At 36.0% G+C, this 17,479-nt stretch overlaps 1 protein-coding gene across 1 annotated transcript; it reads right to left on the bottom strand.

Annotated features, from left to right (window-relative positions):
• Nucleotides 1-10,355: 10,355 nt before the first annotated feature.
• Nucleotides 10,356-14,398, bottom strand: LOC145637111 (protein FAR1-RELATED SEQUENCE 5-like). Its single transcript, XM_081688619.1, has 4 exons — nt 14,201-14,398; nt 12,303-13,578; nt 10,773-11,872; nt 10,356-10,694 (listed from the first exon to the last, which is right to left on the bottom strand). The coding sequence occupies exons 1-4, from the start codon at nt 14,396-14,398 to the stop codon at nt 10,356-10,358; spliced, it is 2,913 nt and encodes a 970-aa protein (XP_081544745.1).
• Between the last annotated feature and the right edge of the window lie 3,081 nt (nt 14,399-17,479).

Raw genomic sequence — 17,479 nt, 5'->3', positions numbered from 1 at the left:
TTTTTTCCTTTTTATGTTCTACTAGTGCTTGCAAGAGGTCAAGTTTGCAGTAAGCTTGCATAGAGTAAATCTAACTAAACAATTTCTCTTTATTGTTGCCACTATTCCTTTGTTTTGTTAACTATAATGATCTTTGTCATGGGTAGCATGCTCATGTTCTGTGGGTTATCTAAGTTTTTTATGCAACTCTTCATTTACATGGTTGGTTGGTTGGATTTTCCTGTATCTGGGCAATTGAAAGGTCTCTAGATTGCATGTGTGTTTCAAGTTTTTTGTTGTGAGCAAATGTATCTCTGTTTGGTTAAATTAATTAAGGATGTAATTTAATCAATTGCTAACTAGGATATGACATTACCTTAAGTCATAGAATTTGCTCTAGGCAGAGGATGCTACTGTCATGTGAAGTGCATGCTTTATTAGTTTCCTATTTGTGTGATTAATTTCAAGTGAAGTACATGCGTATTTTGTTTTCTAATGCTTATCTATCTGGCTGTCGATGTGTTGCTTTAACAGTTGCTCGTGCGGCGCAATCATGCTATCAAGCATAAAGCATTGTGCACGTTCTTTCGAAGCTCCCTATCACATGGTGAGATTATGGTCCTTTATTTGTCCTACGCGATTAAATGAATGGAACGCGATTAAATGAATGGATAGATGTAGATGAATTCTTTACTAAGGGCAGAAGAAAAGTTTGTATCATTGTCATGTGTTTTGACATAATTTTTTTGCAGGAGAAACACACCTCCTCCTTGAGGAACAATCTGTTTCTTGAAGATGTGAACAACGAATTCAACGAGCTGCATGCAAATTTGGAGAAGATCCTCCCAAAGGAAAGACGTGGCGGTAGAAGGACAGGTTCTCAGATGAGTTGATAGGGGTTTGTGGTTGTTGTTTTTGAAACTAATACTGATATTCTCTTCATCAGCAATGGGGTGCATAACCCAATTTTGTGGAAAACTAATTATGAGGCTGTTAACATCGGTCTGGTTAATTAGGGGATTAAATAGTTACTTTTAGGATAATTCGGCCCAGTTGAACAAGTCAGCTAGCTAGCTAATTTTGTGGATAACTAATTATGATGCTCTTAACATTGTAGTTAATTTTAATGCTACAATTAGAATTTTAATTCAGGTTACATACCCATTACTATTTTGTAGTTGTACCAACAATCTTTAGGATAACACAATCATTAATCAGGGTTTGTTTCGTACTACACTTATAACTAAATAACATATTAATCTAATATTCGAAGCTAGATTCGGATGTCCAATTAAGGCCAGAAGCTGAGTCGGAACCCGTCTTGTTCTCAAACATATTGATTTCTCGTTGCATGTACAGATCCCTTATGATTGCATTTGGGTCGTATGATCCCACTATATTGCTTTTTAACTTCGTAACCTTCCTTAACAGCTTTCTGCGCCTTCTTTCATCCCGTCTCCTTTCTGGTCAAACAGTTAAAATGGGACATTTTCATTACTCAGTTGTGTAAAATTTGTATCCACAGTAGCAACACTAGAAGGCAATATGGTCCAACTGAACATCAAAGAAGTGCAATTTTACATACAAATAGAACATGTTTCCTAATTAACTTCTTGTATTTTTTACCCACACATTGGATTTTTTTCAATTAATGGATTTTTTTCAATTTATAATGGACCACACACAACATATAATCATTAACTTCTTGTATTTTTTGCCCCTGGTATCAAGTGGTTCCTTTTTTTTTTTTTAAATTAATTTAGCAATAATAAAAGGCATTAAAAGCTGAACATCAAAGAATACTACTGTAAAGGATTCAAAGGCAAATTGCTCCGATTGAACATCAAAGAACTCCAACTGAATATACAAGTACAACATGTTTCGTACTTAATTATTGGTTGTACTACCTAAAGTGGTTCAAAGTAAAAGGCAACATAATCCAATTGAACAGCAAACTCGTACAACTGGTATATAGTGTGCCTTGAACAAGTAGAACATTATAAATGGTAGACGTACGAATTAGTTTGGTTCATTTAAGTGTTACATTAGTTCCTTCAACTCCCATCTTTTGTTCATAGTTGATGAAAATGCTGTCACAGGTGCATAGAGCCCAGCACAAACTTGTACTGTCTGAGTATCCAAAGACCTCACCATTTCCAAAGCTGACTGACATTGCTTGTTCAGCTCAACTTAATACTTTCTCAGTTCAGCTGGACTTAAAGTTGTCCTTCTGTCTGACCTTCATGTCTGACTTTAGTAAAGGAACTCTGCATTCTTCGGATTTCCTGGGATTTTTAGTCTTCTTTTCCAAAGCTTAAAATATGAATAAAACAAAAATATTTACTTTAGCTACTCTAGTTAAAGTTAGTTCTTATTACTATCTTCCATTTCCACGTACCCAAAGACCTCACCATTTCCACTTTCCACCAGCTACCCAAAAACTAAACTCCTTTCTTTGGCTTCACCATGTCCAACCCTCAAAAAACTATTGTGGGTTCTTGGGGAAGGCGCATATTCCCTCATCCAATCACCCCACTACTCTACTTCAGCCCCTTCAAGCCTAGTAACACCCCTGAAATTGATTTCAACACCACGGCTTATTTTGCGAGCAAATATGACTGCGACGAAGGGCTTTACATGGAGCCTACCTTTCTTCGTGATCAATTGTCCGACTCTATTGACTTTAGGACAACCACCTACATCCGAAAAAGTTTGATGGAAGAGTCGATTGGAAACATTCGGCCAGCTTATTATCCAGATCTAAGTGATTTAAATGGCTATCTCCACAAGGGGGTTGGTTCTTTTGCCAAGTGGTTGTGCAAAAATACAACCTTTGCTGATTTCATCCCAAGAGAAATTGTTCCAATTTTTTATTTGAAGCCCGAATTCGACCCCGACAGACTTCCTCTGTACACCCTGCCTTTACAAGAAACACACATTTTCATTGGCGCTACCACGGCAACCTTTCATGTGATGGAGGTGCGCAACCTTGTCGAAATCATTCGTATCAATGTTTTCTCTTGTGTTACCACCAAGCTGAAGGTGAAGTACCATCGGGTATCTTTGTATGGGTCTGAGGCTGATGTTCATGAGCCATCTCCTAAATTCTTACCAATGGGGTCACATGTCATATTGTGGAATGCAAGGAATGTTCACCGACCATCGTTTGTGGAGACGTTCTACCAGTTGTTCAATGCGTACTCTCCTAGTGCTGTTGTCATAACCGAGGCCCGCTTTGACGAGAGCACGATTGAATTTGTTAAGTACGAGCTAAGGGCGACGTACAATGTACAAGGATTTGGAGGGCAAAACGGATACAGTGAGGTGCTACTTATATGGAATGTCAAAGATTTGGCTCCATGGATCATCAAGAGGGGCAAATCGTATTTTGGCCATCAGCTTGGCGTCGATCTAGAGGTATTTGTTTCCACGTTTTGTAATTAATTTTAATTTAGTAATTATAAATCCTACTTAATTTTAATTCCGTATTAATATATTAAGTATACATGTTTTAATTTAGTAATTATAATTCCTACAACTCTATGGTTAAATTTCATTTTAATGATAAATGATATATAGCCAATAATTAAAATTAGCCAATAATTAAAGACCTTTAGGTACTTGTTCTTATAAAAATTTAAAATCAATTGATTTAGTACGGACAATGCTACTTAGTGTTCATTTAGTTATATATGCACTATTCCAGTAAATTAGTAACTTCAACATGTATACAACTTAATTCTAATGTGAATTGAGATCATATATGCAACAATTAAAGACCTTAATCTAAATGTTTTTGAAAAATTTAATGTATTGTCCATAGTTCATTTTTGGGTTATGTTTCGTTATCTAATTTGATTGTAGTAGTCTCTGAAGTCGCCATTTTCGGAGCCTTCCTCCCCGTATTCGCCCTATCGCGGAGGTGAGCCTGATGATGACCCCACAATTCATGATTACAATGATCACCTCACCCCGTCGCCTTTCTCTGCCTCAAGTGATGATGCGCCCCGCAAGCCATGTGATGACCCAACTATTGACGACTAAAACGACCATCTTACCCCTTGATCAAGTGAGAGTCATGTATTGAACTACCGCATTTTGTAGACGGATTGTAATTTGGACTTATTTCTATTTTGCTTGCTATTTTATCATGTTATGATTATGTTGCTATTTTATCATGTTATGATTATGTTGCTATGGGTAGCCAAACATTTTATTATGTAATATTAACTAAGTTAAGTTATTGTTCATGTTCCTTATTGCGAGAGGCAAATATTTCATTTCAAAACGTATGCCTACAACATATATACCATCACATTATTGTGTTCGTATCTAAAATTTTACATATATTCCTAATTAGATAATAAGGAAAAAAAGTAAACGACTGCGGAGACTATTTTCTCCTTCAGTGCGACCATGTTAAACGTCAATAGTGCATAGTTGCGTTTTAATGGTACCTTCAGACTTCCACTTGATGTTGGTAGTCTATGTTTTATGAATGACTTGTATCTTGATGCAGTTAAATGGTACAATTAACCCTTGTAGTTGTATAAGGCAAATATTCATATAATAGTAACACGTTATTGTATTCGTATGTAAAATTTTACATATATTCTAGTGCGACTATTTTCTCCTTCAGTGCGACCATATTAAACCTCAATAGTGTATAGTTGCATTTCAATGGTACTTTCCGACCTTTTAGTTGGTGTTGCCAGTCTATGTTGTATGAATTAGTTGTATCTTTTGTATTTAAATGGTACACTTAGCCCTTGTAGTTGGATTGTAGTGTATATAGCGAATTGAACCCTTTTGTATACAGTTGTACTCTTCCAAATTCAGATGGAACAATATTATATCGTAGAGGTATCTTCTAATATTTTGGTAAAGGTCATTAATGTTTGTACTTGTCATTTTTCCCACAGTTGGTGTGGTAATATATTTCTATTTAACGCCCTTCACAATCGAGCGTTTTAATTATATGTAAACGAACAAAGTATGCATCAAAATAAAGGGTTACAAATTTATTTGTAATGACACACATTTAAGCATCAAAATAAAGGGTTACACATTACTAGATCGGGATTGAACGAGAAAAGGTACAAAATATTAAGCCTTACTAATACGTTACGGTTAAAGGTCCGTATCTTTCCAAAAAATTCCTAACATATAATGATTCGCAACTCCGTATAGTTTATATATAAAATAGGAGCTGCCACGCTTCACATAATCTCCTTAGGCACCATCGGATAAGTCCTCATTCCAGTCATGAGACGAGCTTTCCTCATCAAGTCCTATGTCGGAGTATGTTGGCGAGCTAGGAGTAGGGTCTTGTGTGGCCCAGTTCTTCGCACCAGCCTACAAGTTGTTATAAACAATTAAGTAACTCAATGCACTACTTGTAACATATAAACCAAGGGTATAACATAACCATAATATATGTAATATGTCGCTCATATGTCTTGTAAGACTAGGAACATTTGAGATGAGACTTTGACTTTAAGACTAGGAAAGTAACCGTACAATTTCTTCTTCAACTTCAACTCTTTAAACTTTGACTCAAATATAAATGCATCCATAAGTCTTAATATCCTAATTCTAACTCTTAATATCCTAATTATTAATATCATAACTCTTTAAACTTTGACTCAAATCTAAATGCATCCCTAACTCTTAATATCCTAATTCTTTCTTTCAAATTCCTAATTCTTAATATCCTAACTCTTAATATCCTAATTCTTTCTTTCAAATTCCATTCATGAAAATTTGATTAATATATAAATGCATCGGTCGATTGACCAAAATCGAAGTGTTAAATGAATTTATAAGGACAAGCATATCCAAAACTTGAGAAACAGTGAAGTAGGAGGGAATAAGAATTTATACCTCAATAGCAACACCCATTTGGTGGCCGTAACCATGCATACCTCTGTGCTTGACCTTCGGGTACACGTCTTGTTTGGCCCAGATAAGAAGGACACCGTTGTACCCGTTGTAGGTACCGAAAGTATCAACGTCGTACACTCCATTCAAATCTCGAATAAGCCTTTCTAGCATGGTGTTGTCTGCCCGAGCTTCAGTAACAATGAAAACATCAGGGGTAAAAGCATTGAATAGTTTGGTAATAGTTTCTAAAAATGATGGACGATGAACACTACGGGCATTTAAAACTATAATTGATGAACCTATGGGAAAAGGGGTAGTATGAGGCCCGTCACCGGTTTGATCACCATAGATTGACACACGATGATAACATATCTTCTTCTCATTCGTGATACAAGAGAACACATTTACCCTAACCGTTTTCACCGGCTCTTGAACCTCCATGATGTGGACAGCAGCGCTCTTGTGACAAAAAAAGAGGTGTCTCTCTTTGAGGGGGAGGGTAAACACTTGCATAGACTCAGCGCGGAAGAAGGGCTTCCGATCGAACATTGGTACCAGATCAGAGGGGATGAAAGTTTCATCTTCCCCCCTATCATGTTCACAAAGCCACTTTGCAAAGGCTCCAGTCCCCTTGCGTTGGTAGCCTTCCAAATCAGAGAGCAAGGGGAAGTAAGCCGGGCGACAAAGGTTGTCACCAACCTCCATGACACTCTGTCGTATGAAAGTGGTGGTGCGGTAATCAAGCGACTCAATTAATTGGTCCCGAAGTTCTTTAACGGGTATAGGGTCACACATCATCATGTAGTCCATGGGATTAGAGTAGTAGGGGGTGTTATTGAAATCAAGCTCGGGATCTATAGTAGCAATAAAAGGAAGAAAATAAAAAACAGGTTCAGAAGGGTGGGGGAGCATGGGTAATCCGCCAATGCTACGGAGGCGGGTGGGTTGTTGGGTGGATGTTGCACTTTGCTCTGCCATTTTTTTTTTGTAAGAAGCAAAATAAGGTTTTTTTAAAGATATTGCTTGGCTAGGATATATGAAAAGAAAAGACACTTTTGGCATGACCTTTAAATAATCCTATAATAATAAATTCCAAGTAAAAGAAATTAAAATAAACTCTTCAAATCAACAAAAAAATCTTTGGCTCCAGAAGAACCTACTGACATAGGATAACCTATGACTGACATAGGAGTACTTCGATGGGACAACACACAACAACTTAAAAGAGAGGTAGAGGAAAAGACAAAATGAAAGATACACCAATTTCCAAAGCAAACAACCGCATTAAGAGTTCACAATTGTACGAACTTACATGGATGGTTCGACCAACATATCAAAGGGTACGACTAAGACAGTTCAGGGTACCACTTTCTTTATGTTTTAATACATTCACATCAAAACATTGTTTTGTTCCACTAATGTTTTGGAAGGTACGAATTACAATGACAAGGATAACACTAAATGGAATGCACCACTAATAAAACTTGTAGATGCCAAACCCTTCGTTAAGGGTACCATTCATATACTCTAGGGTACCACTCATACACTATAGGGTACCACTGGATCTATTCATCTAACCAAATCTTTTTGGATTACTCGACATAGCATGGAATGTATTGAAATACTATGAAGTGATTTTTTTGTCAGTTGAGAATCAATGCTGAGTATCTCAAGATTCTAAACTTAGCAAGTCATAATTTGGAGTTTTAGATAACAACATATTGGTAAATTGGATTGAATTTGAGCTAGTGTATTTTATCACAACAAATAGATGAATGGAATGAATCCCAAAGTATATTTAATGTCATTTGTAATAGTAGTAGTGAGTTTAATCTTCTCGTGATAAGAGAGACAAGGAAAATAATTTGAAAACCGTAATTGTTTAGTTGTGCTATATTACTTGATCTTATGAAATATTAGCTGGAATGTTTGTTTGTTAATTCTCTTTTATGGTTATAACCTCAATGAACTGCTAGGGTACCACTAACGAAACTAGGGTACAACTGGACATAAATTTTTTGTTTTTAATTTAACTGAAGTAGTGATTACTTCCACTGATATGCTGAAAGGTACGATGGACAATAATGAAAATAACACTAAAAGGAATGTACCACTTCAGTTTGGCAATCCCTTCATAGGGTACCATTCGCATACCCTAGAAGTATAGATTGGAAATAACTATTAGACATCGAATCGTATTTGAGGACCAAAAAACAAGTATAGATTGGAAAATTGATCTTCCACGAAATTGAACTTCCTAGGAAATTGTAAGTAATGAACTTCCCCCATTTTATAGAAAGTGGAAATTCATGGGATTTCTGAGGAATGATGGACCGCTACCCGGTACAGGTCGCTTGTCGCCCAATACCAAGTGACGACACTTTTTTTTTTTTTTTTTAAATTTAAATCTTAAGGTAAATTGCAGTACTTAATAAATAAATAACAGTACTTGATAAACTAGTGACATTACATTCATTTCAAATAACGATTTACACAGATTATTATTATAATTCAATTTGATAATTTATATGACTTTTATTGGTACTAGAAGTGTTAAAGCTGAAACCCTTAGTATTGTAGATCTTCATTTGTGGTTATTTTATTAGTTTTAGGTAATAGAGGAAGATAATATAGGTTTTAAAAATTTTAGTAACACAATCTTTGTAACACATATTTACACTCAACTAACGTACAACTAGAACTACAATAACAGCCACTGGTTACACATAACGTACCATTGACTTAAATATTTTGGAAACATTTGGTGTCAATGATATCTAACCTTGTTAAAGAGGATCAAAATGAAACATTGTGGAATAGGAACCGTCCAAAGTAAAGTAAAATAATGGGCCCAAGTCATGGAAATTCAATGCGGGAAAATGAAAATTTTCCCCCAACATTTTACCGCCAATGTTGTTCCTATAAATAGGCAGCAACCTAACAAAAGAAGACATCCAAAACATCATACTCTCAACAAGGTGAAAGTATGTCTATAAGTACAACCGGAAGGTCTTGCCAAGCAAGGGGAACCAACTTTAACAACTCCGAAACCGGGATATCATGGGTGGCGGCAAAGAACTGTAATTGTGGTGGTCAGTCAATAGGGGAATTCCGGATATCTCTTTCGGAAGCCAATCCCCGTAGGCCTTACTACAAGTGTAGAGCTTGCAACTATTGGCAGTGGGCGAAGGAAGAGGACCTCGTTCGAACGACGAATGCGGCTGGCTTTCGTATGATATGGCAAAGGATGGAAGAGTTAGAAAAAATCATTGCCTTGTGTATCAAGGTCGGCATAACAGCAGCCATTGTACTGTTTATGGTGTATCTTAAGAAATGAATTAGTGGGGTTTGATTATGTATGGTAACTACTCTTTATGGTTAGTACTGGAATTAGGATTTGATTATGTATGGTAACTACTGTTTATGGTAAAATTACCCATATATTATGTTAATTAAAGTTTATCCGTAATGTGAATTGTTATTTTTAGTGAGTTATTATAATGTCATACTATGCTTTTCTAATCTTATTTGTACTTACGTTTAACCTTGTGAGACATACTTATTCGGACTCAAAATTCAACAATGCATCTATAAATGCTTTTCTAAAGGGAATCTGTATTTGCTAAACTAAAATTTACAACTTGGAGGTTAGGTTGTTTTTTGTACTTACGTGCTAAAATAAAATTGAAAACTTGGAGGTTAGGTTGTTGTTGTTAAAATAAAATTTCAACAATGCAAATTGTATGGACTCTTAGGTGTAATTTGAAAAACAATGTTTATATGAATCAAAACCAAAGCCCAAAGTCCAAACCCAACCCAAAGTCCAAACCCAACCCAAAGCCACAACAATAAATGTTTAGGAAACTAAAGTACCCTAAAAAGAGCACAGCTTCACCATTTTTGAACAATCAGTGAAACACAAACGTACCTTATTGTAACTGTTATTGTCCTCATTAATAAGTACATTCCATGAACTGGTAACTTATATTCATTAAGTGATAGCTTCCTAGTATTCAGCTGCACCTCACCGGGTATCAGTAACAACTCAACATAATGTACATACAGTGGTACATTAAGATGTTTTAGTGGTACATTTGGATGTTTTAGTCGTACCCCCCCTTCTGCATCTCAATTATAAACAGAAATGGATCACTTCATTACTCAGTTGTACCTGTAATTGTCGTAGTGGAACAAAAACTTAAACAGTAGTACCATTATTTAGAAGCTAAAGTTCATCAGAGAGTTAAAAAATCGCACTGAAATGATGTAAGAGTTAGCTGACATCTATGTAAGTTTTCGACTTGAAATAAGCTTAGCAAATTTTCTAAGGTCAGAATGCTTCATCAAATGCTTACACCTGAATAAATGCTTCCCATCAAATGCTTACAACATTTTTGCTACAAAAGAATATTAATCTACCAAATAAGATCATACATTTCTGGTGACTTTGCATACATTGTCCAAAAGTCCAAGACCCAAGATACAAATACATCCTACATGGTCCTCTGTGATGAATGTGGCGGAGGAGTCACAGGAGTCACAGGAGGCTGCGGTCGGGGTAGTATGGGAATGTAGCCGCGTTGTGTTGATGCAGCTGACTGTTGAGATGTAGGGGTCTGCCAACCTCCTACAGGAATCTGACCATGAGGAAATTGATGATACGGAACGTAATAACCATGTCGAGGAGAAATTTGGGAGCCAAAGTACTGCTGACCTCTACCTTCAACTGTTGTAAAGTACCCAATTGATCCATCCCCATCCAACATTTGAATCCCACCAACACAGTGAGGAATGTATGGAACCATATGTTGCATATTTTGCGCAGGAACACCCTGTTAGTTTAAAAGGAGATTAGATAAAATACAGACATTATACAAACATTCTAAGTAACGAAATAAATAAACATTAACCTGCACTGGTGGAGGTGGGGTAACTTGGGATTGAGAACCATTCTTGTTGTTCTTCTTGTTCTTCCCCTGATTGTCCTTTGTTGTCTTCGCTTTCTTTGGTTTCTCAAGGCATGACTTGTACCTAGAATCCGTGGGTCGATGTGCAGGCCTCTTTGGTATAGGAGGATCTCTCACATGAACAGCAGGAACTTCTTCACCTCCTTCGCAGCTCCCATGTCTTTGAGTGGAGGGGGTTGCTTGCTTTTCAGCACACACAGAAGAAGGTGTTCCCAACACACCTTCACCTTTCTTCTTCTTTGCAAGCATGGTAATCTTTTCCTCTACTTGCATTTCAATTAATTGCATAGCTTGCATCACAAGAGAAGTAGTTTCTAGATGAGCCGATGCTTTCGAACACAAAGGACCAAACCGCACCATCATTTTGTCGTACCTACACACTTCTTCAGTTTTATCCGGGTCATGGTAGCATACCTTAACCCGAGTGTGTTTTCGTATCACGTCTTTTCTCCACCTCCGAAGAATGTACTTGTCTGGTATTTCATAGAAGTTGTTCCTCTCGAACACCTTAATGATATGGCGGCAAATAATCCCATGGCATTCAAAATATCGGCACTCACAAGATACATCCTTCGTTGACCTGTCAAACACAAGCTTATACTGTCTTTTCCTCTTTGACGGTATTTCTTTGTTGCTTTTTTTTGGCTTAAACCAAACTCGGTCCTCCACAAAATGCTCAGTTACATTGTCTGAAACATGTGTCCTATGAATCTCACTCACATACATAGTACGATTGCATTCATGCTGAACCTCCTTAAATTTGGCATCCGTGTAAATCTTCTGAAATATCAACTCAGCCGGAAAATCAGAGTATGTATGACGCAAAAACCTGTCATTGTTGTCATCCGCCCTTTTCTCACTAAGGCATCTAACCTCCAAAGCATCACAATACCTCTCGACAAACTCGGACAATAAAGTATGCATACTTAAATAACCATCAAAAAACCTGTGAATACTCTCAACCCGTTGAGTTGTTTTCATCCCAGCCCAAAACAAATGCTTCAAAAAAGCGAGAACCCACATATGACGTTCCTTATACAACCCTTTAGCAACAAAAATATATCATTCATAAGTTGAAGTGAGTAACAAAAACTAATTGCACCACACAGCAAATTATTAACTAACTCCATACTACCCTTAAAACTAATATTTCACAAACAAACACAAACAAACACAGTATGGTGTTACATTTGGCAAAAAAAAAAAAAAAAATTAAAACATAAAGAAACACAAACAAACATATGCAGAGTGGGCAAGTGCTCCAGACCCTGTACATTAACATGAAACTGACCAGAACTTAAAATGATATAAATAGGGAAATGAAAATGATATTGTCTATTTTTGTAACAAAGTCTCTAATCACTGTCAATTAGCACTTAATACTTCATTTAAAGTGATTATACTTTAACATACTAATGCATAAAGGACAGAAAGGACACACACTAATGCATAAAGGACAGAAAGGACACACACCTTCTAGCCATTCATCTCCTTCAACATCATGTTTGTTCATAACTTCGGGCCAATTAGCCTCAAACTCTTCAACATCAAGGCTATCATATATTACATTCTCAAGATCATCATGAAGTTGGGCGTAATTGGAATGCTTCCCGAGTTTCTTACCAAATTTTGAGGTTATGTGCCAAATGCACCATCGATGAGTGGTTCCTTTCATAGTCACCTTCAAAGCTTTCTTCATTGCCGGATCTTGATCCGTTAGAATACTAATTGGTCGCTTTTCACCCATACACCGCAACCAATTAGAGAACACCCACTCAAAAGTTTCCGCGGTCTCGCGGGAAACTAAAGCGCACCCAAACAAAATGGTTTGGCCGTGATGATTCACACCCACAAAATTACAAAAGGGAAGCTTATATTCGTTGGTCAAGTACGTCGAATCAAAACATACGACATCTCCAAACTCCTCATATGTGGCCCGGCTCCTAGCATCAACCCATAAAACATCTTGGAGCCTATTAGACTCATCGACACGATGAGTGTAAAAAAAATTATCATTGTCATCCGTCATCCTCTTCAAGTAGGCAAACATTGCCTTCGCATCTCCTTCTTCAAAAATAATTCTCCTTTGCTTCGCTACTTCATCATGCAAATCTTTTTGGGTGAATTGCATCTCTTCCCTCCCATTTCGTTGCCGGGCCATACAATTGTATATCTTTGCAACCGGAACACCCGCCTTCCGATCATTAAACACTTGTTGAAGTATATGCGGGTTGTCCATCAAGAATTTCTTCATAAACTTGGTGATGTTCTTGGACTTGCCCGGTGTAGGTGCGTGACCTTTATGCTCTAGCTCGACTTTATCAATTACCCAATCACCACCCTCGTTCACCTTTGCATATAATTTGACCGGGCATTGAACTTTTTTACTCTTCCTTTTAACAACAAGTTCCTCACTTATTTGTGAATCCGAGACAAAGGCGGGACCGGTTTTCTTGCTCTTCCTACCGGGCATACCAAAACACTCACATGTCCATGTGACACTCTTCTTCTCCTTGGCATTAACACCTTTACCTACAAAGGTTCCACTTGATCGAACCACCCCAAAACCTTCTTGCTTCCCGTAATTCCGAAAGTATTCATCTATTTTTTTCCAACTATCAAATACCATTCCAACATTAGGAGGGGGAAGAGAAACCTCTACATTTGCAAACTCCTCAATCTCAAAACTAATGGCCACCGTACTCTTCCCTTTCGTAGGAGTCTTGTAGGACTCTTCTCCAACATTTACCTATTCCACCAAACCAATAATCTATACATTAACACCAAACATCGAAGGATAATTCTACTTTTAACAGACAAACTGTTCAATAATCCTTGCTGCACATATTGGTATGCTACATACTTAAAACAAATACACACTTTAAGCAAAGCATTGACTCCAATAAAAATCAAATATATGGAACAAATACAGAGTAATAAATAACTCAATTCTATATCTTGTGTTCATATATTAAAAGATTACTATCATTGTTTTCAATAAGAGTAAGAGAAGAAAGTTTTGTATTCAATAAGAGTAAGAGAAGAAAGCCCCTAAAGGCTCCAACTTATTGATAATTAGAGAATGGAGTTTGTTCTACTAATATATGATTATGCCAACACTTCACAGCACTCGTATAATTGGGTTTCAGAAAGCTACACTTAATTCAAGCACAATTAATTGATCCATGTAAACAATTATCATTTATTCGTGCTTAAATTATCTACTCCCTCACTCCCCTGTTCCTCTTAATAATGGTCACTCCCCTGTTCCTCTTAATAATATTAATGTTGATATACTTTAGGTTTTTCATAAATTATCAATTAAATTATCAACAAACCCTAAAACTACGAATTAATGGGTTAACAATTACCTCCTTCAGCAATGCGTCTAAAGCAAACTCCAATTCATCTTCCTCGGCTCTATCGTGCTCCACTTGGTCTTCAATGGTAGCGTTGTTGTCGACATCGTCACCAAAAATGCGGCCGCTACCACCACCGAAGAGCTCATCACAGTCCTCCGTACGGTCTGTTAACACCGGATCCTCCATCACTAGCATCTTCCTTGCCATTTTCGACCATGAAGTCTTGCGCGCCCTCTCTGAACTTACCTCCTCTCAAGCAAAAAAAAATGGAGTAAAAATGGTAAACTAAGAAAAATGGGTTGACTGTGAAAAGTAAAAAAAATAAAATGAGGACATTGGAGTATAATATAAAGTAAAAAGAAATTTAGTATTACATTGTTGTATTATACCATATACCCGTATACAAGCTTTTCCTTTTTTTTTTGCCTAACATCACTTTACACTGACAGTGGGTCCTACTCCGTTTCCTCAAACCGCCGTTCTGTTGGAGATGCATTTGCTAATGCATCTCAAAACTTCATTTCTACTTCCACATCAAAATACTAAGTCAAAATTTCATAACTATCAATCATCCTACTGTTGGAATAAGAAGTAAAAGAGAACATAAATAAACGTTGAAAATAATACTGATATTTTATTGTTGAATAGAAAATAATACTGATACTTACATACTTCATTCAATAACAAATTTTTATATGTGGCTTTCCACATGATGTGGCAGGGGTTACTTATAAGGTGCTATTTGTATTCTAGTGTTACTTTTGGTCATTGTACTCTGGGGTTACTTGTATGGTCTTACTTGTTTTGGTCAGGTGTTACTGGTTTGATATGGGTGTTTGGTATGAAATTACTTGTAGGTGTTACTTGTATTCAGAATGACCCCTACAAGTAATCCCAAAATACAAGTAATCTCAAAATACAAGTAACCCCTGCCACACCATGTGTTACTTGCAGGTGTTACTTGTATTATATGGGGTTACTTGTAGGGTGTTACTGGTTCTGGTCAGGATGTTACTTGTAGATATTACTTGTATAGTGTATTCTGGGGTTACTTATATGGTTTTACTGGTTTTGGTCGGGTGTTACTGGTTTGGTATGTGGGTTTGGTCTGGGGTTACTTGTAGGGGTTACTCAGAATACAAGTAACACCTACAAGTAAACCCAAAATACAAGTAACACCTACAAGTAACCTTTGACAAAACTAATAATACCATACAAGTATAACCGCTGCCGCACCATGTGGCCAACCACACTGAAAAACCTCTGTCATTCAATTATGAAATACATAGATGCTTCTTACCCAACAATAAGAAACTTAAACAAAAAAATGGATAATGCTAGTACTTAGGGCCTGTTCTCGTTGACTGAACTCAGCTAAACTGAACTGTACTGAACTGAACTGAGCTGAACTGAACTGAGATGAAATGAATTGAATATTTTATAAGAGAAGGAAATTAGGAGCTGAACTGAACTGAATTAAACTGAGCTGAACTGAACTGAACTGAATTTCAACGTATGAGAACAGGCCCTTAGTGGATAAACATGAGCCATGATTTACTCCACCAAAATAAATTGATTTCTAATACTTCTTAAAAATCTAATACGTACTTTATTTGAGGAGATTAATGCGGCCCTAAAGCACTAACAACCTAATATCTATTAATTCCTAACTTTTAAGAACATTAAAAAAACTTAATTACAAATAATTCTGAAGGAATAATATCAACACCTACTTGAAATTTTACACTTTATATTTAACAACGCATAATACAGTATAAGATATTGAAAATAAAATTGGGTTTACAAATTTGGTCAAAGAAACTCAATCAATAAGAAGCTAAAATAAGGTTGATTGTACTCCATAATTTAGAAGAAAATACTTATCACTAAAAATAAACACAAATTTTTTATAAAGGCCGGTGTACAATATTTAGTGTATGGCGCGCGGCCCAATTTGAGGAATTATTGCCCTCTTCTAGTCTTCTCACGTGCCAGTTTTTTTTTTTTTTTTTTTTATACTTTTTTATTTACCTCTTTCTGATTTTGTCCTCTCCTCCTGAGACACTCTCTGATTTTTTTCTCTCTCCTCTTTTCTTTTCTATATTTTGGTCTTTATACAATTATAATCTCCTTTTCCTCTCTCTCTCTCTCTCCTCTTCATTGCATTTTCATCTTACCTCTTCTCCTTTTGTTTTTCCTTTCTCGTGTTAATTTTTTTAGTAGAATCAACTAAATTGGTTAAAAAAAATCTTTGAAGAAGAAAAAAGTTAAAGTGAAAATGTGTCTTAATTTAGTTGTTTTGATTCTTCGATTTTTAGGTTTTTTTATTTTGTTTTTGTTCTTTGTTTTTTATTTGATTCTACAATGGTGAAGAAGAAGAGTATAAAGAAGTCGTCAGAAGATGAAGGTGTGTTTTATTAATTTTTTCATGATTTTTTCAAAATGTTGATTATGTTAATGCAATTGAAAAAAAGCTGCAATTGCAAAGAAAAAGAAGAAAAAGAAAGATGCTGAGGAAAGAAGAAACGTTGCAAAGGAAGCAGAAGAAGAAAAAAAGGGTAACTTTTATGCATGAAAAGGGTACCTTCCATGGGTAAAAGGGTAACTTTTATGTTTAAAAAGGGTACCTTTTGTGGGTAGAAAAGGTAACTTTTATGCACGAAAAGGGTAACTTTTGTGGGTAAAAAGGGTAACTTTTATAGATAAAAAGGGTAACTTTTATACATAAAAAGGGTAACTTTTGTGGGTAAAAAGGGTAACTTTTATAGATAAAAAGGGTAACTTTTGTGGGTAAAAAGGGTAACTTTTGTGGGTAGAAAAGGTAACTTTTATGCACGAAAAGGGTAACTTTTGTGGATAAAAAGGGTAACTTTTATACATAAAAAGGGTAACTTTTGTGGGTAAAAAGGGTAATTTTTATACATAAAAATGAAAATTTGATTTTAAAATGGAAAAAAATACCTGATTTTTCGACTGATACTTCCCTCGTTCTCTAAATCCAAAGTTATGAAGGCTCGGAAATTTGATCGGAATATCAATTAGAAACCTAAATCAGAAAAATTTGAGAGCGAAATATCACAATTTAAGAATGTAGCGCAAAAAAAAAAAAAAAAAAAAAAAAAAAAAAAAAAAAAAAAAAAAATTTAAGAATGTTAGGGTTCGAAATTTGATAAAACGAAAAATCAATTGCAGACTGAGAAATATAGATCAAAGGAAGCGAAACTCTATGAGAGATCATCCTAACAACAACCTTATTGTAATTTGAGGTTGAATGTGGTCGTAAATTTG

The sequence above is a fragment of the Chenopodium album genome, chromosome 6, assembly GCF_948465745.1.
Source record: "Chenopodium album chromosome 6, dcCheAlbu1.1, whole genome shotgun sequence".
Lineage (NCBI taxonomy): Eukaryota > Viridiplantae > Streptophyta > Magnoliopsida > Caryophyllales > Amaranthaceae > Chenopodium > Chenopodium album.
Note: the sequence above shows the minus strand (reverse complement) of the source record. Positions and strands in the feature narration are given on the sequence as shown.

Bases quoted from the DNA above. Each gene is read 5' to 3' on its own strand.
- LOC145637111 (XM_081688619.1), bottom strand. From the start codon at position 14,398: ATGGCAAGGAAGATGCTAGTGATGGAGGATCCGGTGTTAACAGACCGT. The intron at 13,579-14,200 runs GTAATTGTTAAC...TTGGTGGAATAG, and splicing joins TAGACGCATTGCTGAAGGAG to GTAAATGTTGGAGAAGAGTC. The intron at 11,873-12,302 runs GTGTGTGTCCTT...TTGTTGCTAAAG, and splicing joins AGGAGATGAATGGCTAGAAG to GGTTGTATAAGGAACGTCAT.